Source organism: Anomalospiza imberbis, chromosome 15, assembly GCF_031753505.1.
Source record: "Anomalospiza imberbis isolate Cuckoo-Finch-1a 21T00152 chromosome 15, ASM3175350v1, whole genome shotgun sequence".
NCBI classification, from domain to species: domain Eukaryota; kingdom Metazoa; phylum Chordata; class Aves; order Passeriformes; family Viduidae; genus Anomalospiza; species Anomalospiza imberbis.
In genome coordinates, this window is record NC_089695.1 from 1042489 (window position 1) to 1065415 (window position 22927).

General features: G+C 51.7%; 2 protein-coding genes and 2 non-coding genes across 4 annotated transcripts in view; all 4 read right to left on the reverse strand.

The window, feature by feature from the left end:
• ETF1 (eukaryotic translation termination factor 1) overlaps window positions 1-22927 on the reverse strand; it is a 66450-nt gene that overhangs the window by 27452 nt on the left and 16071 nt on the right. The window lies entirely within an intron of this gene.
• On the reverse strand, window positions 1051-22812 carry HSPA9 (heat shock protein family A (Hsp70) member 9). The gene is made up of 17 exons (XM_068205439.1): window positions 22549-22812; window positions 21202-21260; window positions 19793-19880; window positions 19523-19704; window positions 18747-18871; window positions 16921-16994; window positions 16729-16835; window positions 15776-15938; window positions 15054-15146; window positions 13201-13410; window positions 10718-10945; window positions 9846-9950; window positions 8605-8722; window positions 6201-6295; window positions 4539-4631; window positions 2618-2758; window positions 1051-1823 (listed from the first exon to the last, which is right to left on the reverse strand). The coding sequence occupies exons 1-17, from the start codon at window positions 22618-22620 to the stop codon at window positions 1764-1766; spliced, it is 2013 nt and encodes a 670-aa protein (XP_068061540.1). The 5' UTR covers window positions 22621-22812; the 3' UTR covers window positions 1051-1763.
• On the reverse strand, window positions 9286-9354 carry LOC137483352 (small nucleolar RNA SNORD63). Its single transcript, XR_011004426.1, has one exon. It is a non-coding gene; the product is annotated as a small nucleolar RNA SNORD63 (small nucleolar RNA).
• On the reverse strand, window positions 10406-10477 carry LOC137483351 (small nucleolar RNA SNORD63). The gene has a single exon (XR_011004425.1). It is a non-coding gene; the product is annotated as a small nucleolar RNA SNORD63 (small nucleolar RNA).

The window sequence follows — 22927 nt, forward strand, 5'->3', positions numbered from 1 at the left end:
GGGCCGGGCCGGGGCCGGCCCGAGCGGGGCCTGGGGCACGGGCGGCAGCGGCCCCGGCCCGGCCCCGGCCCCGCCCCGGCCCCGGCCCGGCCCGGCGGGACAGCCCCGGCCCGGCCCCGGCCCAGCCCGGCCCCGGCGGGACAGCCCCGGCCGCGCACCGTGCGCGGCAATGGCAGAGCCCCGGGGAGGGACACTCCACAGCCTCTGCGCACCATCTCCTCAGGGGAGTCGGCCACTCTGTGTCACCGGAGAGCTCGCACTGACCCCCCCGGCCGAGATCATCAATACCCAGTGCTGAACCTTGGGGGACACCGCTCGGGGAGGCCTCTGGGCTATGGCCCCCAGCCCGCCGCACTGTTCCCTCATGCAGCCCACACCGCCCATGAGCATTCCAACAGAGGAAGGGTCCGAGCCTCGCCGAAGCCCGGAGAGGAGACAACATCCACTGCTGTCCGCTCATCCATGCAGGGGCTGCTCCCTTGTGGGAGGCAAGCACGTGGGCCAGACTAACTTCCCTTTAATGAAGCCACACTGATGATTCCTGACCATACACCGGGCCACCTCTGTCCTCTGGTGGAAACTGTCTTGATTGCCAGAACAAAACCCATCCTTTCCTCCCCTCCACTACTTGAGTTGGCAGGACAAAACAGCTGCAAACGCGGTTTCTATTTCAGTTCAAGAGACACAGAATAAGAGACGGGAAAAAAGGAGACAGCTACATTTATGCACCTCCCTGCAAGGCTGGGCTGCTGGAAGCACAGCGGGCAAGTGCTGCTCAGTCCTGGAGCCTGTTTTGTAAGGCTAAGCCCAAGCACAAGGTGCCTGACGGTGAAGTCCCACTGCTGCTGCAGTCACAGGACTTGGGGCACCTCGTCAGAGCAGCACTGACTCTAAACAGAGCCCAACCTCAACCTGACACCAGAAACCTCCTTTTTGCCTGTGAATGAAGCACAAGTTCCAGAAAGTTACAGCTGCCTGGCTGTTCCCCCTGCAGCTGTCATAGGCAGTAAAGTGCTCATGTTCTCCATCAAAGGCCAGGAGACCAGGAACTCCATGTTGGACACTTTTCTGCTTTTATTAAAAAAAAAATCCAGAATGGATCCAGTAACAGTTTTATTATCAAGGAAATTGTTTTACCATAAGCAGAGAACAGACACAGGATGGAGCAGAAGGCTTAGACAAGCAAAGTATTGAACTTCCACGCTGCCTCTTTTCTAAGAAATTATGTTACAGCTGAGTTTGAAGTAGCCCCTTTCCTTCAGAACAAAGGTACCAGCCTAGCTCGGGGCTAAATGGTCTCCAGCAACGTCCCCAGTCTTGCCCCTGCTGCTCCCAAGCCCTCCACCTGCTCCCAGCTCCTCAGACCCACAAGGAGGGGCCATGCAGATCTTATTCTCCTCCCCCTCCCCAGAGAGCTTCCATCTCCACTCTCCAATTTCATGACATGGTTTCCAAGCTTGGATCTCGGATTTACTACACCACTGTGTCAATATTAAATGATCAGCAAGTCCCCAGGTGCTCAGGGAACACGCCAGGGCCAAACTCATAACTTTGTCTGGCATGAATTAACTTTCATCAAGTGACAATTTATCTAGCAGACACATCACTAAGTTTATACATTGAAGAATTTTATATATAGAATACTGCAAAAACACAGTAAGTCTGAATTCTGCCCCTTGCTGCTCAGGAAGGTCCCTTCTCTCCCAAGCATCAAGAAAATCGACCTCTTCATCATTCTCTCATCAAGGCAAGACAGAGACTCCTTATTGCTTCTCTTCCTTCTGATCTCCTGGACTTCCAGAACCCTCTCGCTCCGAGGCCATCTGTGAACAAACAGGTTTATCACTTCTGGTAACACAAACTGCTTCTCCTGGCCATTTTTCGCTGGCTGGCTGCTCAGGTCCGCTCCAGCCTGGAGAACCCTCCCTTCAGTGCAACGAGCAATGTCCACTGAGAAGGGAAACCTTCATCTCTGCCTGAGTTCTGAGAGGGAGAGAACAATCTTCCCATTATTCCTTTTCCCGGGGGATGTAACAGGCTGACGCTGCGGCACTCAGGGCTTGGTTTGACATCAGGAAAGCAGCTGTCCCCAGTAAGGAGAGCTCAGCACCAAGGTCACCTGGGCACTGTGCCACTGCCATGCTGAGACACCTCCCTGCACAGGCAAGCACACCCTGGCCAGGTGCCAGTGGGTGCAAGGGCTTTCCACTGGGAAGGAGGTGGAGAAGAAAATCCCAAAGGCCTTTACGGTGGCTTTAGGCAGACCGAACAGGAATTGTCTTTTACAATCACCCTGAAGAAAGTTCAGGAGTTACCTTACTCCTTCAGGCACTGCATGCACTGAGGGGAAAGCTCTCTCCTTACTCTTCTGGATGCTCCTTACTAGGAGTTTCCCCCTTTTCAGGGAATGCAGTACAGTAACAGAACACCCAGCCTGGAAGCATGGGCAGGATTTCAGGCCTTCCGCTCTCCCTGACATTCCACAGCTGCCCCTCAGCCATTGTCACTCAGAGGGAGCTGCACAGAGGCTCAGCACCACCTCCCACCCAAGAGTTCAGTGTCCTGATTCTCCCCTCCCCATCTGAGGGTTCTGAAAGTGAACTGGCCATGCACCTACCTTCTTGTATGCCATTTCAAAGAGTTTCAGGGAAGCCTGCTGCAGGCTGGTTGCTGCCTGCCTGATGTTCTCTCCTGTTTCACTATCTTTACGAGCCAGAAGTTCTCTCATTTTAGCAATTTCTTCCTTTAATTTGTTGCACTGCAAAAAAGACACAAAGGTAAAATGCTGCACTTGGTTCGTTGTTAATCTCCATCCTGTCATTTCACCACCTGCTGGCCACCTTTTTGTGCCAGAAGCCATGAAGTGAAGCCTCAAAGTGAGTGCGCAGGGCCTAGGACTGTACCCGGTTCCCAGTGGGCACCTGTCCACTTCACTAACAGTGTCCCAGTTAGCATTAATGGGGCCCTGTTTGCTGTCTGGGCAGAGGTGCCAAGAACAGAGCTCTGCAGGGCCTGACCACTGGCCAGGGCTGTGCTCTGTGCCTGGCACAGCTCACCTGGCACAGCCACGCCAGGGCAGGGGACAGCAAGCTGGTTTCCATGGATACTGAAGCTCTGCTGGGGAGCTGGTGAGCAAGGCTGCTCCTGCCCTGGTCAGTTCCTGTGCTGCCCATGGAGCAGGAGCTCAGAGCAAAGCAGCAGAGCAGGCTCAGCCCAGCCCGGAGCCATCTGTCAGTCCCTGCACAGGCTGGCACTGCCTCCTTCCCTGGCAGGCTGCTGGAGAGGGCTCCTGGGCACAGCTGTGCCAGCAGGGATCACAGACACGGGCACAGCTCTGCAGCACACCACGGGATGGGGACATGCAGTGATGGCCACCATCAGCACCAGCCAGCAGCGGCTGCCCCCACCTCCCCAGGGGAGTCACAGGGAACAGTCCCTGCAGGGAACAGGGATTCAGGCTCTGTGCTCCTGTGAGAGGAAACTCTCTCACATCATTCCAAACCAAGAGCCAGCCATTATCACGGAATCACAGAATGGTTTGTGGGGGGAAGAGACCTTCAAGATCATCTCATTCCACCCCCCCCTGCCATGGTCACTCAACCAAGTTGCTCTAAGACCTGTCCAGCCTGGCCTTGGGCACTGCCAGGGATCCAGGGGCAGCCACAGCTGCTCTGGGCACCCTGTGCCAGGGCCTGCCCACCCTCCCAGGGATGGATTCCCTCCCAATATCCCACCTATCCCTGCCCTCTGGCAGTTTAAAACCACTGCCCCTTGCCCTGTCCCCATCTGCTGCCAGAGCAACAGCCTTTAACTGACCAGAGGCTGCTACCAACAAACTCTATTTGTGCTCCCTCAGACACCTCAGAGCCCCCAGGAGCCCTTTAATTCTGCTTCCCAGAGTTGTTAAATAGGTAATTGGGCACACTCCTCTAAACTTGACTTTTGAAATTCACAACACACTGCCTTTGAGTGGTGTGAAAAGCACTCTTGAATATTAAATACACATTTAATTTCTAAGAGAGAAAAACTGGAGTTAAGTGGGCACTGATTTTTGTTGCCCCCAGGTTCCTGGGTACTGTGCACGCACTGCCAGGAGAGCACAGAAGCTCTGCCTCTGTCCATTTGCTAACAAGGGCAGGCACTGTGCACAATCTCCAGCCTTGGAGCAAACCTCCTCTCTGAGGAGCCAGCCACAGCACAGCCCTTATCACCGCACTGCAAGGCCACGCCAAGGACACAGTTCTGTCAGAAACCTCTCATCAGCAGCTTCCCAGGGGCTCAGAGCCTCAGTGACACCAACCGGCACTTTGCAATAGGTTATTTGCCAGCACCCAAACCCTGCTCCCCCAAGGGTGTCTGACCATCCTCCCCTCAGCCACACTCACCCCTCCCAATGAGTGCCACCTTCACCTAGCGTGGAAACACGGCCAGAGCTGGAGCCGCTGGCCAGAGCCAGCTGGGAGTTAAGTGGGAATGTGAGCAATGATTTTATGAGGAATTTCATGTGTTGTAGCACTCCAGGATCAGGAACCACCTACCTCATCTGCTGGCAGCTGATCCTTGAACTCTTCCATCTTGGACTCCGTGTCGTGGATGATGCCCTCAGCCATGTTCACGGCCTCCACGCGTTCCTGGGGTAGAGAGCTCGTCAGGGCTGCTGCCCACACCACTGGTGACACAAGTGGTGGCATTTCATGCCCCAAACTGCCAAGCTCTACTCAAGTTCCCACCCAGGGTCCTTCTTAATGGCACCAGGGCAAGAAGAAATGCAAGCAAACCATTTCTAGGTGCACTGTGGCCCCACAGGGCCCTGAGAGGAGTCTGCCAGTCAGCCCTCAGTCTTTCACTCACTGAACTACAAGTGACCAATGCATCACCATTGCTGGCACATGGGAAAGGACAGACACCTCAGGGACAGCACAGCACACTCTGCTCCATGGGAAAGCAGCAGAGCTTTTGGAGAACATCCTGAAGCTTCTTCAGCAACAGGGGCACGAGAGACAACGCAAATGCTGGGTGGTTTTATTCATGGTCCCTTATTACAAAAACTCCCCTTTATGCTTTTCTGATGCTTTTATGGCAGTAAAACCAGGAGCAGAAAAGTGTACCGAGGCAATTTTTGAAAATTACAGTTATACAAGTGTCACCTTGCTCTGTGAGTTCACTGGAGAGGGGTGAGTCCCACTTCAGGATTACAACAGAGAGGAACTTATCCAGCAATTTAAGATACAAAGTAAGGCAGCAGAACAGTTTTCAGTGCAGCCTCTTTAGATGCCAGACCTTCCCCTACACTCCACAGCAATGATGAGGTTATTCAAACAGTGGGACTTTCAGAGTGAGGTCTTTGAAGGCTCTCCAGCTAACCTACAAATGCCCATCAGCCACTGCTCTGTGGCTTTAGAGGTTCTGAGGCCAGGCAGTGCTGCTTCCTGGGGATTTATTCCATGCCTTCTCCCCTTCAGTCTTCTTCTGATCCCTTCCCTACTGGCGGCAAGATTTACAGCACTGCCTGGACACCTGAGACAGGCTCCTGCAGACTGAAAGACACAAAGTGGATCAATTCCATGTGCCAGTTTCAGCAATCACTAAACACATGCTGGTGCCACATCCCAGAGTCAGCCTGTGCTGTGTCTGCTTAGAAATCAATGCTCTATATTTAGATGCATAATTCATTAGTACTACTCTCATTAAACCAATTAGTTCCAACCATTAATCCTGTGTGTATTATAGGTTCAGTCACTCCTCCATGGCAAGTGCCATCTCCTCAACAAGGCCAGTGAGGATTTCCATCACCTCCTTCTGGCCTCACCTGCACTGAGGCCAGCACTGCTCACATGGACACAGCATTCCAGATGCCAATGGGGACAGAGGAGAGCAGTGATGCCAGAAACCCTCACCAGAGCTGCAAAGCCGTTTGCCATGATCAGCAGCCGGTGGGTTTGCCCACTGCTGCCTCCCAGGAATTGCTCAGGGAGCAGAAAAGTGCAGTCACACAGGGCAAGGTACCTAGCCTCAAGAGCCAAATGCCTCGGCAAACACCTTTGTGCAACCCTGGAGTGTCAACTGAGTGTAAGGAAAGGAGCAGACTGGGTAAGAGCCCAGAGAGCAGAGCCCTGCCCCCCCAGGGGTGGGCACAGCTCAGAGCAGAGTGGTGAAAGCAGCAGGTCCTCTGTTCCCTGAAGGTCCTGTAACCCCGTTACCTTTCTCCGCCTGTCCTCCTCCGCGTATTTCTCTGCGTTCTTCACCATGTTCTCAATTTCATCCTTGCTGAGGCCACCAGAGGACTGGATAACAACTGCAGCAGAGAAGAACATGAATAAAGGATCTACTCTCACCTTTGAGGAAAGAATTGTTCCCCAGCCTATCAGCAGCAGCCTCACTTAGAGACTCTGCACCCAGGGAGGCCCTGTGGGCAAGACAAAGATTGTGACTCTTTAAAGAGCCACTGATGCTGCTGGCCAGGTGAAAGCCTCATCTCCTGGATCTGCAACTCCCCAGCTCTGCCACACACTCCCTGTCTGCTGGTCTGCAAGTAACTCTGGCCAGTCCTCACTTAATCCTCCTAGAAAGTGAGGGTACACCAAAACCCTCAAACCAAAGGAGCATCCCAGATTAGAACCACAGAACTAAAAAAATAAAAATCAAAGCTAAAACCCCCTCAAACAAACAAACAAGCAATCAAACCCTCCAGCAAAAACCCAACCAATTAAAAAAATCCAAAGAGAAGGAATGGTTTCACCAAAGATTCCTTTCCCTGTTGGAAAACAGCCCAGGCTTGGTGGCAGGGTAAGACAACATTCCCCACCCAGCTCCTCACATTGCCCTTAATAAGGAATGGAGCATGATTCTAAGGGCAGGCTCTTACACATCCCCTCCTTGGTCTTTTCCTTCTATTAGTGTCAAAAAGCATAGTCCAGATTCTGGCTTTACTGCAGGAATTAGTCTAATTTAATTGAAAGAGGACCAATATCCAGGATATCTCAATTCCCATAAAAGTGCATGCTACAATCACCATTTAAAGGAACTTTTCTATGGAATATTTGTCAATGGAACAGAATCCTGAACAAAGACACACACACACACAGCGGTCTCCTTTGGATACAGATATGAGATGAGCAATTCAGCTTCGTAATTAGGTCCACATCTACCTACAGGTAGACAGCTAAAAGTAATTCTGGTTGCCTGTCACCAGCAGCCTTTTACTCAGCAGCAGAAGGCTGCCACACATTCAAGATCTTCAAGGAAATCCAAGAAACAAGCAGGGTGGTTTTGGTGCCAGCCTGCTGCCAAAATGCCAAGCAGTGTGATTAAAAGCAGCATACACCCTCCAGTTGTGCATAGTTAATACTTCTGCTAACTGGAGCATTTAATGCTCAAGGGTTCTCTCCAAGAAACAGCCGAAGGTCAGTGCAGAGGCTTCCAGTAATAAGGGAGAAAAGAGTTTTATTTTCTATCAGGGAAATCTGTAAATGCTTAAAATTAATCTCCTGAACCCACCACAGAGCTCTAGAAACTGTCAACTATGTCATTAATTACCCCAGTACACAGGGCCCAACATCTCACTGCATCACAGAGCAGAATACACTGACAACTTGAACTCCCTGAGCCTCCTGCCAGCTGGAGACACTTCCAGCCTGAACAGAAGAAAATGGACAAGGTGGTTACAGGGAAAACCTGATGCTTCAAAATACCCCAATCTCCAGACTTTTATAACGAAATAATTACAAACAAGCAGGGTCTTGACACAGGGCTGGTCTGCTCAGTTGCACACAACACACTCTGGAGTCAGAGATCCTCCTGATTTGATTCTCCCTTAAAAGCTGGCACCTTCATGGAGCCAGGCTCACAGACAGCAATCCCTGTGTGTTCCCAAAGAAACAGCACTCCCATACAGCTCAAGGACAACTCATACACAATGCTGCATTCCCAAACTCCAACTTCCATCCCCTCAGGGTAACACAGGGCACACGTGACTGCCCCAAACACCTCGGTGACGCTGCACGGCCCACAAACACCAGTGAGCCCTCGGTGAGCCACCCTGTGTGCCCAACACCTGGGCACTGGGACACAGCTGATCCATGCGGGAAACCCAGGAAATAGCTGCACTCTGCTCATGTGTTGCTGCAATTATTCCAGATGGCAACACCAAGGCAGGACTGTCACACAGGGCAAAACCACTTGGAATGTGGTGAAACCCTGCCAGCGAGAGCTGCCTTGACACTGGCATAGGCAGGTGCTTCATCTCTGCCTAACATGCAGGGAGAGCATCCACTGGCAGCAGGTTACTGGAGAGGGCAGAGGCTGTGTGCTTACAGAAACTTCGCTGCCCTACACAAACCCACAGCTCAGCTCTCACTTATCCCTTTGCCCACCCTCCTTTCCAGGGGAGTCACAGGCCCAGATGACTTCAGCTGCATCTGTGCTGCACTGGCAACAGACTGAAGAGTGGGGGTGACCCAAGCATGGAACCACACGCTCCATCCCCACCCTGGACTGTGGGACACCATCCAGGCAGCACTGGAGCACACTCCATTCCCCCTGGAGTCACTCAGCATCACCCTCAGCACCCCCTGCTCAACTCCCTGTCAGGCCCAGGGCACTCACTCTGCTGCTCCCGCCCGGTGCCCTTGTCCTTGGCTGAGACGTGCACGATGCCGTTGGCGTCGATGTCGAAGGTGACCTCGATCTGGGGCACTCCCCGCGGCGCTGGAGGGATCCCGACCTGAGCAAAGACAAGGGTTGGCCATCAGCTCCCACAGGGACAGAGCTCAGGGGACAAGGGCTGGGCACATCACCCTGGGGATCTGATACTGAATGAACCACTAAACAACCCTCAGAGCGGAGTCCTCTAAGTACCTGTTGGCACCATGCTGTGCACTGGTATCTGGTTTCTGCCCTCGAAGAGTGCACAGAAATCACAAGAGAGAACCCCCAGGTTTGGTTCCAAGGTGGTACTGGTTCTGCTTTATTGCTACACAAGCCCCTCTTCCATAGCTCTAGCAGGATGCTCTATTTCCTCAGTTCTGGACATAGATTTCACTGGCCACCTCTGGGGAACCATTTTAAGACAGTGAGAGGCAGCACAGCTTCCTTCAAAAGTACAGAAGGGCAAAGTCCCTCCTTTCTGCAGGGCTCTTCCTAGGAAGTTCACGCAAACTTGGACAGTTTAACCATGCCAAACTTTGCCAGGACTAATCAAACCCATTTTGCTCAGGGAGCTGGTTGGGCAGCCCCGCTCTGCTCCCTGCAATCCTAGAACTCATCTGTTCCCCAGGGAGCAGGGTGTGGGCTCAGTTCACAAAGTCTCCACACGATTCTTCAGAATGATGTGTTGACAGTTTAACATCATGGCGCACACACTGCAATCCCACAAACACGCATCCTGGGGTACCTTGGCTCACGCTGACTCTGCTCCCAGGGTCTCACTAGGCTAAAATGGGCTTCCCTGGGGACTGCAGGTATCCTGGAGATGCTCCAGGTCCCATCTTGGCTACACCAGAGGAGAGGCCAGCATTCAGATTATCTGCTGGTACTGGTACTGCACAGGCTTTTTTATACCCAGAGAGCCCTTCCTGGTGACCAGGTCCAGTAGCCACAGTGCCACATGGGAGTGCTCAGAAACTCTGAGTTCCATCTTCAATGCCAATTGGTCCTCAGCCACAGAAAGGCTGTCCCGCAGCTAGGCCGTTCCTCTGGAGGCTGCTTTTGTACTAGAAAGGGGTCAAATGTCTTCTGTAAGATGACTCCCCCTCAACACTGCCTTCAGGGGGCAGTTGAAATGGAGAAGGCTCTGAACGTCTCCAAGAAGGTCAAGTCTAAGGTCAGGGACAGAGAAGCCAACGTACCAATGTGAACTGGCCAAGCAGTTTGTTGTCACTGGCCATCTCTCTCTCTCCTTGGCACACTTTGATCTCCACTTGTGTTTGCCCATCAGCAGCTGTAGAAAACACCTATGGAAAAGGAACAGGAAGTTACTGTATAGCTAATTAGAACACAAACATCTGCAGTTACAAGCTCACTGAACAAGGAAAAAAAGGAAGCTGCTTGGAAGGGAAAATCATGAAATGCTTGTTGTTCCGCTGACAAAACTCCAGGGCATCAAGGCTGGCAAGAACCAAGCCACTGTTGTTTTCTCCTGTATGCACCTGGGGACACAAAAACTGGCCATCCATGGCAGGAGCAGGTTCCAGGGCAGCCACCACACCCCAGAAAATCTCCCCTGAAGCAGCAGGCTCCAGCCCACACCCCAGGCAGCTCAGGTGTTATCAGAGAGAGCACGCAGCAGCAGGCCCAGACAGAGCCAAGGGAAGGAAGGGATCACACCCCGGGCACCAGGACATTACAATGCAGAGAAAAGATAACCCCTTCCCTGCACTCAGCCAAGCGAGGGCTCTCCCCTGGGCGTGGTGCTCAGTCCCAGAAGGGCTCCACACAATCCTTCTTCAGAATGATGTGTTGACAATTGACATCACGGCACACGCACTGCAGCAACCCTCACCAGGCCACAAACATCCTGGCAGATCGTTACCTCAACTGCCCTCCCCCCTGGGCACAGCGATAGTCAGAGATACTCAGTGGCTGACATGAAACCTGATTTCTCCACTGCTTCTCTTGTCAGATAAGGAGGCAAAACCATCTACTGTGATGCTCTGGGTGGCCTTTCCCAAGTTGTCTGACAGCACCAGCAAAGTCCCACTCATCCAGAGCCAACTCTTACCTGGCTCTTCTTGGTGGGGATGGTGGTATTCCTGTTGATGAGCTTTGTGAAGACGCCTCCCAGGGTCTCAATGCCCAGGGAGAGGGGAGTTACATCCAGCAGCAGCACATCTGTCACGTCACCAGCCAGCACTCCACCTTGGATAGCTGCTCCAATGGCCACAGCCTCGTCAGGATTGACTGCTTTGCTCGGAGCACGGCCAAACAACTCCTGCACAGTCTGCTGCACCTGAGTAGAGACACAACACAGCTCATCCATGGGAGAATCACCATGGCCACAGCAGCCTTGGCTCAGCTCTATGTCCTTATGCTGCTGCTGTCATGAAAGCCTGAGACATAAACACTGAGCCTCAGCTCTGTGCCTGCTCCCTCACTGCCCACCCTCCTGCACAGCACTGAATGCCCTCATTCCAGCCCAGACAGCCCCTTCTCCAGAGGCTCTGTGTGTGCCAGCTGCAAGGCAGCCCCTTCAGTGCCTTCATACAGCCCAGCCACATTCCGAGGGAATCCTTCCAGGCTTATCTGGGAGTCAAGGACGGCTCCCTGGGAACTGTGCAAGCCAACACTGAGCAGGACACAGCTGCCAAGGACAGTACAGCTGTGGAGGAGCACAGGGAAGGTGGAAAATCCAGCAGCACAATTCATGTTGTTTGTGTGCAGTAAAGGGAAAAAAAGAGTTGTGTAAAGAACAGTATTTTCCAACTCTATTTCATGGGCTGTTTCAGCAGAGGAGATGTGTTTTATCAGCACTCTGAGCTCTGCTGTCAGCTCTGCCCTGCTCGGCCCATTCCCCAGGACTGTGCTCATGATCCCAAAAGATTTCCTGCTGAAGCATCCAGACAGGAATGCACTGAGGGTCTGCCCCAGAGCACAGCTCAGACTTGCCCTCCTCTGCCCTACAAGGGAAGGCTGTGGGGCTGGTCCTCCTCTCCCAGTAGAGGTGTTGGGCACACCAGCCCAGGTGAGTGGGATGTGCCTGGAAAATTGCTGGAAGCAAGCACCCAGCTGTGCCCTGCAGCCAGGAGACACCTGCTCATTACAGAGGAGGACTCTATGTGTGAACATGTAATTAAATGCAAGTCTTTCCCTCCGGAGGTGTATTTTACAGTACAAAACAATACTTGTAACCACCCACGGTCCATCTCCCAGAGTACTGGCCTTGAGAGCGCTCCAGAGCCACATTCCCTCCTAGCAGGGGGAAGAGAGCAGAACAAGGTACCCAAGAGAAGGCTTGGCTCTGAACAACACACTGGCACCAATTTCGGAGGCAGGGCTGTAACTACAGGCACTCAGGAAAGCATTCTGTCAGCTCAAAGCTACACATGCTGGAGGTTATGAGGCGAAGAAGGAAAAATAAAAATCAATATTTAAGTTCTGTCTTCCACCCCTGAAGGACACATAATATTTCAGGAAAAGGTTTTGTGTTTGTCATCACTTTATACACTTTTCCTTTATCCAGCTGGAACAACAAGGACTTTGGGAACGTACAGCAGTTACTCCACCTGAGCTTTGGCCAGAACAGGAGCTTCTGTTTATCTTGCTGCTCTGGCTCCCCTGCCTGGGTGACCTTCTGCCTCACACCAGTATCACCTCCAGCCACCAGGCTCATTAACACAGGCAGGAAAAACGCTCTACCAAACCCCAAATCAACCCCAAGCAGGACCATGTACACACCTACTGTCCTAGAGAGGACCTGCAAATCACAAAGCAACAAATAGTCCAAGCCTGAGTGATCCCTCTGGAGTGAGATTTTGGTGCTCTCTGCAGGAAAAGCCAAGCTGTACCCTTGGAGGGAGCAGTGAACATCCCTGTTCAGCTCTAGGATGGAGGAGCAGCAGCAGGCATGGCTGGAACAGGAGCAGTAAATCACCTGCAGGCAGCACTTATCTGCACAACTGTGCATGTCAGCACAGCAGGCTTTAAAGCTACCTGCTGAGCTTATCTCCACAGAACCTAAGGGCCAGGCTTTAGATAAGGAGTTTCTGCAAGAGGCAGGTAAATGGGCCTGCCAACAGCAGCCTCCAAGAGGCAGCTCTGATTACACACAACCAGCAGGTACCAGAGGGGTTCTGCTCGTGGAGGTTCTTCATAGCTGGAAGTGCTGGAAATCCCTTGGAAGGCACAGATTGCTGGCAAGTGGCTGTCACTGAAATGTACCTTTACCACACTGAGTCCACAACAAGAGGAAATGCCCTGCACTTCTCAGCAATGCTGCTCGTGCCCGGTGCACACCAGAATGTCAGGCTGCAGCTGGACTTTCACCTCCCAGCACGTCCACCTTGACTCTGTACACTGCAACTCAGCTCCAGCCCCCAGCTCCCAGCTGGGCTAAGCAAACAGAACGAGAGGTGCTGGGCAGTGCTCCCACGGGACCCTCAGCACTGAGGCTGCCCTGAGCACTCCCAGCTCCTCTGTCCCACTCCCCCAAACAGCAAGCACAGGGCAGCTGTGCCAGCCCTGCCTGAACAGGCCCTGAGCTCATACCTTTGGCATTCTGGTCATGCCACCAACAAGGATGACTTCCCCAATGTCACTCTTGCTGACTTCAGCATCCTGCATGGCTTTCTGGCAGGGAGCCACTGTCCTCTTGATCAGGTCAGCCACAATGCCCTCGAACTGCGCCCGACTCAGCTTCATGTTCAAGTGCTTTGGTCCGGAGGCGTCCATGGTCAGGTAGGGCAGGTTGATGTCGGTCTGTGGCATGGAAAACAGGCTCAGGGAAAACCAGGAATGGGCTTTACATCAGCTTACAGGTTCTGTTTGGCCTGTACTGAGGTATCTGCGTGGCTGTTCACCCTCCAGCCCAGTTTAAGTGGCAGCAGGCACACTTTTATGCTTGACATTTCAGAAATAAGACAATTAATTTGTTCCATACCTCATGGTTACAACTGTTAAACCCCAATTTTAATACTGTGTTGCTTCAGGGTCTTTCATTGTTGAGCAAAACCATTTGTCACAGCCAGGAGGTAAGAGCAGTAACACTGGATGTGACAACCTTAATGCTGCTCCTTCAGCACAACACAGAAGAAAGCCCATCTGCAGAGTTCCAAAGATTCTGCCAACTGACTGACATTCCACAGGAGGTAAACTCCTTGAAGGTATTCCCTTCCCTCCTGGCTGTTCTCTAAATGCCAACAGCTCATGTTCAACAGCCACTCTGCTGCCATTTATATTTATATTATATTATTATACTAATATTTTCATTTAACACAAAGTTAATTAGAGCAAGGAACCCAGTCCCCACTTTAATGTCTGCTTGTCACACTGCTGGATTTTTAAAGTAAATCTCATACTGAAATCATCTGATTCAAGTGCTGAGTCATGCTGACATCAAAAGACATTACAATCCAAAGCAATTAAAACATTAGTGCTTAATCTCTAGAGATTAAGTTTACACAAGAATTAAAGCCATGCTGCTGACTAGAGGTGTGCACTCACTTTATACACAGCATGGTCAAAAGTATTAGGAAAAAACAGGACCAATATCAAGTTGTCTTCACTTCACTGCTAAAGAGTCAAAGAATTCAGTCTTTCCTGGTATGAACAAACTACATTTGCCAGCTCTTGAGCTCATAAAAGAGAGTTTGCTATGTCTCTGGCAGAACTATGCAGCTATTGTGACTGCCCTCAGCTCCTTGCTATGAGCTCCCCACTGGCCAGCAAAAAGACCACCACTAGATAAAATTAAAGATGCTCATTCAGAAGCTAGAACTTGGCAGACTCCCCATTTCAATTACTACGTAATTGACCTTAATTTCACTTAGCCAGGACTATTACACTCCCAACTTGCTGCTTCTCCAGTTCCTTATTCAGTAATGAATAAAAGACACGCTTGACTGCATTAATATACAAAGGTGATGGAAAAAAGGAGGGAGGGTCACTGCTGCCCATTGTCCAGCCAACTTGTCTATAGGCAAGTAAGTCAAGATTCTGTATAGGAATTACCACACAAATTAGCTGTTTCAGTGGAATGAGCAGCACCAAGATTTTGGAACTGCTTGCACAGAGCTGCAGGTGGTGCCAGTAACCCAGCAGCACTAGCTAAATTCCTGATGCCCATCACACCTCTGAAGTACAGAACAGGTTGGATAGGTCACATTCCCTGCAAGATCAGAAGGTGTGGTGCCAGAAAAAAGGCAAAACCTAGCACCCAACAACTCAGCTTCCAGCAGCTCTCTGTGGTCTGAAAGCCCACCCTGCTGAGTGACCACCTGTGCCAGTGATGCCACTGGGTTACACAGAAGAAAAAACAGTGTCAGAGAGCTCAGTAAACAAAGCCAGTGCAGAACTCAGTGTCTCCGACTGCGGTAGTGGATGCTCGGGGTCCAGGCACATACCTGCACAGATGATGAAAGCTCACACTTGGCTTTCTCTGATGCTTCTCTCACCCTCTGAAGGGCCATGTTGTCTTTAGTGAGGTCAACTCCCGTCTGAGTGACAAAAACAGAATTAAGAGACTCTCAGCACCTGCTCAGGAGTCACATCACTGCACTTCACCTTCTCATAGCTCTTGACTGAAAAGCTATTTCTAGAGCAGACTGCCATGTGCCCTGTGCTGCTCTCTCCCTGCTGCCAGGGGTAGTCAGCATTTCCAGGCTGCCAGCCCTCTGTTCTGCAAGTGATCATACAGTGAATTACAGACTGAACCTTGGAAAGGCTACTGCAGCACAGAAGAAGAAGAAAGGACTTGAATTAGCAAAGGAGTTGGAATTACATGGCAGTTTCCTCCCAGCAACCCTTGTTTGCATCTGTCCTGTCACATTCAATTGCACCACAGATGTTTACTTTTAGAAGTAAGCAGACTGTGTATAGGACAGTCCTGCTACACCAGAGTGAAAATGGCAGAAGTTCTGCTATTCTGTGTCTTCCAGGAAAGGAATAATCCACTTCAAGAAAAGAAGTGGAAGAAGTGGAAGCCAGGCTAAAGAGCGTCTAATCCTTTTAAATTCCAGCAGTGCCAGAGGTGACAAGTCCTAAGAATTTAAGAGAATGCTCATTCTAAAGAAGTGAGGTTGAAAAGCAGTGTAACACAGGACTGTGCTCTCAAGAGACACCTTACCTCTCTCTTGAACTCTTTCACAATATACTGTAGCAAAGCCTGGTCAAAGTCTTCTCCACCCAAGAAAGTGTCACCATTGGTGGACTTCACCTCAAAGACTCCCTTCTGGATTTCCAACACAGAGATATCAAAAGTGCCACCACCCAGGTCGTAGACCGCGATGCTGCAGGGAGAAGCAGGACGACATTACTTTCTCCACAAAGGTGAGTGGCTCAGAACTCCCTCTCCTCAAGAGATGACATGCAGCACACCGGTGCCCACACAAGTTCAAAGCCTCTCCTAAAGACAGCAGTGAACAATCTCAAAATGTCCATACCCCCTGAGCACTCAGAGTCCATGTGGGGTTCCCTGGAAGATGTGCTGCACAAAGCCTGACCTTGCCAATTTTTTCAGAGAGGGCAGCTCCTGCCTCTCCAAAATCAGTCATTCTCACATTTAATGACAAGCAGGGACACCAGCACTATTATGAAATGTTTCTTCCCCCACATGCTTCAAATGTAATGAGGCTTCCCCAGCATTATCACTACCTCAGAAATACAGAATGTCTAACAAAAGCCTGCACTTCTGTAACCACCCTGAGAGCAACAGAGGACTGAATGCAGGCAGGGGAGCTGCAAGCCATGGACAGCTGGCACAGCTCAGCACAGCTCCTGTGCTGCCCATCAGCACCTCTAGTGACAGCCTGTCACCCAGCTGTCCTCAGCCACACCCACCACTGCCACCGGCAGGTAAAGAAATCAAACTGACACTCTGGTTGGATAATTAAGTTGTAGCTGCAAGTTACGAACTCTGTTTAACAAGGTTGGTTGGCACAGAACAGAGGGGACATTACAGAGCTCTCACTCACAGCTGAGTTCACCTTGGCAGAACTCCAAGCAGTGCTCTAAAACCCAGCAAGCAGAGGAGGCCAGTCCCAGCAGGTTTATTTCAGAGGGTTGGTGTTATGCACTTACACTTTGTCTTCAGACTTGTCCAGCCCATAGGCAAGTGCAGCTGCTGTGGGCTCATTAATCACCCTCAGGACGTTCAAGCCAGCGATCTGCCCAGCATCTTTGGTAGCCTGAGGAGGAATGAGAAGAGTGCTGACTGCTGAGAGAAACTGAATGCAATTTTTGAGCCTCAACATCTCCCAGCTTGATGAGTACCTGTCTCTGAGAATCGTTGAAGTAAGCAGGGACTGTGATCACGGCGTTCTTTGCTGCATGTCCCAGATAATTTTCTGGAAGAAAAAGGAGACAAAACAGAAGTTATCCTTTTAAGAACACCAAGTTATCACTCAAAGAATCACAGAATGGCTGGGAGGGGACCTTAAAGCCCATCCATTTCCACACCCTGCTAGGGCTTAGGGACTCCTCCCACTGTCCCAGGCTGCTCCAAGCCCTGTCCAACCTGGCCCTGGACACTGCCAGGGATCCAGGGGCAGCCACAGTGTCTCTGGGCACGCTGTGCCAGGGCCTCAGCACCCTCATAGGAAGAACTTCCTCTTACTATCTAACTTAAACTCACTCTCTTAGTATCAATCTATTGCCCCCTGTCCCATCACTACATGCTTTTGTAAAGAGTCTCTCTCCATTAGCACCTAGTTTGAAATTATTTCTCCCAACCAGTAGAAGACAGGCTTGCTGTTTTCCGGGAAAACGCAGAGGGAGCTGTGCACAATTCCAGTCCTTCCACAAAACACAGAATAGTTTGTAGACTTCTGGCAGCATAGCAACACAACTCTGCAATTCCATCAGTGACTGGATGCCACTGTAGTGAATTATCTGAGAGCTTGTCTTTTTATTGCATAAGACTGAAGCTGCACTCTGTTTTACTGCATGTGATGCAGTAAAGTCACTCATTTTCATCCCATTTATAGAATCTGCTCTTGCTAACACTTAGACAGCACAAGCAATGTACATATACCAACTTTGTAAGTGTTTGAGACACCAAGTCAGGAAAATATATATCACATCCTATTTTAAGGTCTCAAAAAAGAAAAGTCACCAAATGCACATTGAGGCCTGCTAAAAAAAACAAATGTGCACAATGCAGTGGGGAGGCACAGACAGGACTCATGGCTATGCAGCAGCCCTGCACAGAGCTTACACACTGCACTGCTCTCTGCTGCCTGCAAAGCCACTGCTGAGGCCACGCAGCACCCAAGCCAAAAGCCAACACCCCTCCAGGAAGCAGATCCCTGCTGAAGGCAGATCAAAGTAAGTCAGATCTATCACCTCTAGATGCTCACACACCACATACTTGTATTTTACTACTGGTGTGTGGTAAGCACTGGTGGACCTCTAGCAAGTGCCCAGGACCTAATACTGAACATACAATAATTGATGAAGCTTCAGTCCTGCCCTCCTCACACTCACTGGACACAGTGTTCAACAAGTAAGGGTGCAGAAGGCACTACTGACTGTTCCCTCTCTGTACTACACTCAGTTTCCCCAGAAACCACTTAAGGAATTGAGAAAGAGAGGACTATTTCTCCAGGCCAATAGGTATTTTCCCCTAGTGAAGATTTAAAGTCACCACCAGCTATTAGGGCCCACCAATGGGGTCCCTTGAACACTCCCTCTCTGCCTACGTGCCACGTATCCAGCAGCTGAATAGGAGCAAAGCCACTCCAAGCCTGGCTGCACCAGCCTGTGCTCAGCAGCAGCCAGGAAGGCACAAGGACTGCAGCTTCTGGAAATGGAGCTCCCCCTTCTGAGTGTGAGGTCAATTAAAATCAGAATCAACTCAATCAGCAACCAATTCTGATATGAGTATCTTTTGAGTAAAGCACTGATATTTTGCCAAAGATCCAAGACAGAGGCAGGCATCGATCTTCCTTAAGGCTTCCTAGGAGCCCACCCTGTTCCCTTCCCCCATCCGCAGCCCTGCTCTTCCAAGAGCAGAGGGTTTGGTACCAAGAAAGCACTGTTATGGCTGCAGCACTTCCACATACAAAGCACAGAGACAGCAAAGAGCAAGATGTACTAACCTGCAGTCTCCTTCATCTTCATGAGCACAAAGGCACCGATCTGGCTGGGAGAATAGAGCTTCCCGTGAGCCTCCACCCAGGCATCCCCGTTGGAGGCACGGACAATCTTAAATGGGACGTTCTTACTGAAAACCACAAAACTCACACTCAGTTTCTGCAGCAGCACAAACCCCATACCATCAGTACCAGCAGCTGGACACGTGTAGCTCTAAACAAAGACCACTGAACTCGCCAGCAGAGCCCCAGAGGTACCGATTAGAGATTGCTGCTGCCAACACTTACACAATGCAAATAACATGCATATACCAACTTTATAAGTGAGGCAAGTCAGAAAAATATGTATTACAGCCATTTTAAGGTCTCAAAGAAAGAGAATTAAGTCATCAAATGCACAGACAGGACTCATGCCTATGCACCAGCCCTGCACAGAGCTTACACACTGCATTGTTCTCTGCTGCTTTAATCAGACACCTCATCTAATCACAGGCCTGAGGTATGATCGCACAGCTTTGATTGCAAACACCCTCAAGAATTAGAAAAGTCTTCACTGCAAGCACCAGAAAGCCTTTTTTCTTCTATGGAAGGCTTAATGTGACCAGCAATGAGTGCAGCTAAACACAGCCTGGCCCTCAGACAGAAGCACAGAACTTGGAGAGCTGAGGGCACACACAACAACCTCCCCCAGAGCAGGGCTGTGCTCGGAAGCAGACCAGGTCGTGCTACCCCCATGGTGTTTGCTGCCCTGATGCTGGCAGTGGCGCTGTCCCCTCACTCACATGTCCTTCTTCACTTCGGAGTCGTCGAAGCGGCGGCCGATGAGGCGCTTGGTGGCGTAGAAGGTGTTGTGGGGGTTGGTGACCGCCTGGCGTTTGGCTGGCATCCCCACCAGGCGCTCGCCCTCAGCCGTGAACGCCACCACCGACGGCGTGGTGCGGGCACCCTCCGAGTTCTCCAGCACCTGGGCACAAAGGCAAGTGTGACAGCCACATGCTCACCTCGGGGACACACTGGGGACACCCCACGTGTAACACTCCTGTTTTACTCACTTTTGCTTGCTTCCCTTCCATAACGGCCACGCAGGAGTTGGTGGTACCCAGGTCAATCCCAATAACGGCACCTTTGATTGCTTCTGAGCTGGACAGCACATCACGGGAAAGGAAAATTACCATTAAAGGAAAATAATTAATTGCAAAAAAAAATGTCCAGTCCCAAAGACAGGACAAAGTGATTTTCCACTCAATGTTGAAGCAAATCCAGGCTGTATCCTGACCTAAGGTGCTCTCTGACTTACACTGAAATTTAAGCTTGTGCCTCTGTTCTGAACCAGATGACTTACAAGTCATCTTTATATGCTTGTTAAAATAAGAATATAAAATATTATTCTTCCCCAGAATATCTTTACTTCATATATATATTTATATTTTCTCAAAAACCCTTGAGAGTTTGGTATAAAAAAGTCGTAACTAATTTTGTTCCTACAGACAGGAGCTGTTTTGGGTTACTTTTGATCACAGAATCCCAGACTGGTTTAGGTTGGAAAGGACCTTGAAGCTCATCCAGTGCCACCCTCTGCCATGGGTAGGGACACCTTTCACTATCTCACAGTGCTCCGAGCCCCAGTGCCCAACCTGGCCTTGGACACTTGAGGGATCCGGGGGCAGCCAGAGCTGCTCTGGGCAACCCTGGTGTTCAAACTTGTTTGAAAACATTCATCTGCAGTGAAAACACAAATAAATTGCATTTGTTTATTTATCATGGCTTAGCATGGGGAGAAGACTCCACAGTGATAAATCACTTGGCCCATGCAGGGTGTGCTGAGCCAGAGCCAAAGCAAACCACCTTCCTGATCCTCAGGAGCAACAGGTGAATTTAGCCCTGAAGAATGGGAGTGGTTCTCACACGAGACAAAGGTGAACCCCTTCCTCCTCTCTGGGAAGAGCGCATTACCCCTTCTGAAGCTCAGAGAATCCTTGCACCACAGCTTACAGACAAAGGCACATTCTGGGATGGAGAAGGCATTCTGCAGCAGAGCAGGACTGTTTAACTCCAGGAATGTCACCTTCTCTGTGCCCAAGCTGCCAGGGGCTCTAACTCCAGCTCCAATAACAAAGCAGTGAGCTTGGAACATTCAGCTGTACCAGACAGACCCAGCTTTCCCAACACAAACAGATTTCCCAGCCCATGGCCTGAATCAGCATCGGCCACAAACATCTGCCTACGTTTTGTGGGCACTGCTGGTGGGGGAAGCAGCAGGGAAGAGCAATTCTCAAAGCTCCCTGGGAGAGAAACAAGATATTAAGAAACAGCCTTAGAGAAGTTAGAGGAGAAGGCTCCAGTTTTATTCTGCTGGTTTGGCTCTGTTACCCAATCCCTAGCTCAAATAATCAGTTCTGGTATCAGGAAGAGCAAATATAAACACCAACAGCCAAACATGACCACCCCAAGGAGCACTTACGCATATTTCCTGCTGGATGCTGCTCTGAGAACATTTTGGCTGAGGCCATTCCAAAATGTCTGGAAAACAGAGACATTCAAATGAGAATTTACTTTAAGACATCAAGAGATCTTCAAGGCTTTTAGAGGCAATGTCAGAAGCAACACTGTCCTACTGCAATGTACCCTCTTTAAACACTTAACTGCAAAGGAACGAATAACTTGAGCAAGACTCAGGCTGACATAAACAGCCCCCCCAAACACTGCACTGATCATCTGCCACAACTCTAATTTCTATGACCAGAACAGAGGTATTTCCCTCAGACAGAACAATCTGTGAGTGTGCTACCAGGCAAGAGACATCTCAGTAAATCAACACTGAGCCTTCAGCATTCCACGAGCAGCAGCAGATAAACATTAACCCCATTTCTCAGAGCTTTGTACCTGGTCAGCAACAAAAGCCCCACTGCATCCCCTCGAGGAACCTGCAGCTGAGATTCTGCTGCACAACCCCAGCTACGCCCCAGCTTGGCAGCATCCCGGAGAGCTCGGGAAGCATTAGCCCCCTTTGTGATTAAGGGCGAACCTCGAAAAAGATATTTCAATGGGAACGGAAACGAGGCATGACTCCTTTCCTGATATTTAAAGGCGCAAGGCCCAGGCGCAGTGCATGGGTGGCTCAGACTGCGACAGAGCAGAGCCAGCAGGGCCGGCACAGCGCGGGGGATCTGCGGTCTCCGCTTGTCCTTAAATCGGACAGCCCGATCCCCGCTGCCACCATCACACGCACGGCGAGGAACCGAGCGACCTCACTACAAACGTCCTTAGCACAAAACAGGCCCCAACACAGCTAAAACTCTGGGTTTAGGTTCCTCTACACCCCCCGGGACCGCATGGCCCCGCAGCCACATGAGCCTGCTCTTAATAAAGCCTGAGCACCGAGGAGCCGCGGCCCGGGCCCGGACTCGCCCTTCGCCGCTCCCACAGCCCCGGAGCGCTGCCCCGGCTCTGCGTCCCGGAGCGCTCCGGCCCTCACAGCCCCGGAGCGCTGCCCCGGCTCTGCGTCCCGGAGCGCTCCGGCCCTCACAGCCCCGGTGTCCTCCCCCGGCTCTGTGTCCCGGAGCGCTGCTCGGCTCTGTGTCCCGGAGCGCTGCTCGGCTCTGTGTCCCGGAGCGCTGCTCGGCTCTGTGTCCCGGAGCGCTCCGGCCCGCCCTGTGTCCCGGAGCGCTCCGGCCCGCCCTGTGTCCCGGAGCGCTGCTCGGCTCTGTGTCCCGGAGCGCTGCTCGGCTCTGTGTCCCGGAGCGCTGCTCGGCTCTGTGTCCCGGAGCGCTCCGGCCCGCCCTGTGTCCCGGCCCCTCACGGCGCTGACCTGCGCGGGGCGCGCGGGCGGCGCGGGCGCGGCGCGCGGCAGCAGCAGGGGCAGGCGGCTCGCGCTCAGCATGGCGGCGGCGGAGGACGGGCGCGCGGGGCCGCGGCTCTTCTGGAAACCTCCACCCACGTGGGCCGCGGGGGGGCCGAGACGCGCCGCAGGACCGCCGCCGGGGGCTGGCCCGAATAATGCCTGATCCCACCGCTCGCTCTCGGCGCGCCGCTCGGACTCCGGCACCGGCGGCGCAGCTGAACGGTGGCTTCCCTACACAGCTGCACGGCTCGCTGCACGGGCCGCCGCGGGCCGAGGCGGGACACGGGCAAAGGAGCGGCGCGGCGCACACCGGCGCGGCTGTGGCAGCCCGGGTCCTGTGGCGGCC

Bases quoted from the DNA above. Each gene is read 5' to 3' on its own strand.
- HSPA9 (XM_068205439.1), bottom strand. From the start codon at position 22,620: ATGCTGAGCGCGAGCCGCCTGCCCCTGCTGCTGCCGCGCGCCGCGCCC. The intron at 15,939-16,728 runs GTAAGTGCATAA...TTCTCCCTGCAG, and splicing joins GACAAGTCTGAAGACAAAGT to CATCGCGGTCTACGACCTGG. The intron at 1,824-2,617 runs GTAGGTGCATGG...GTTTGTTCACAG, and splicing joins TTGAAATGGCATACAAGAAG to ATGGCCTCGGAGCGAGAGGG.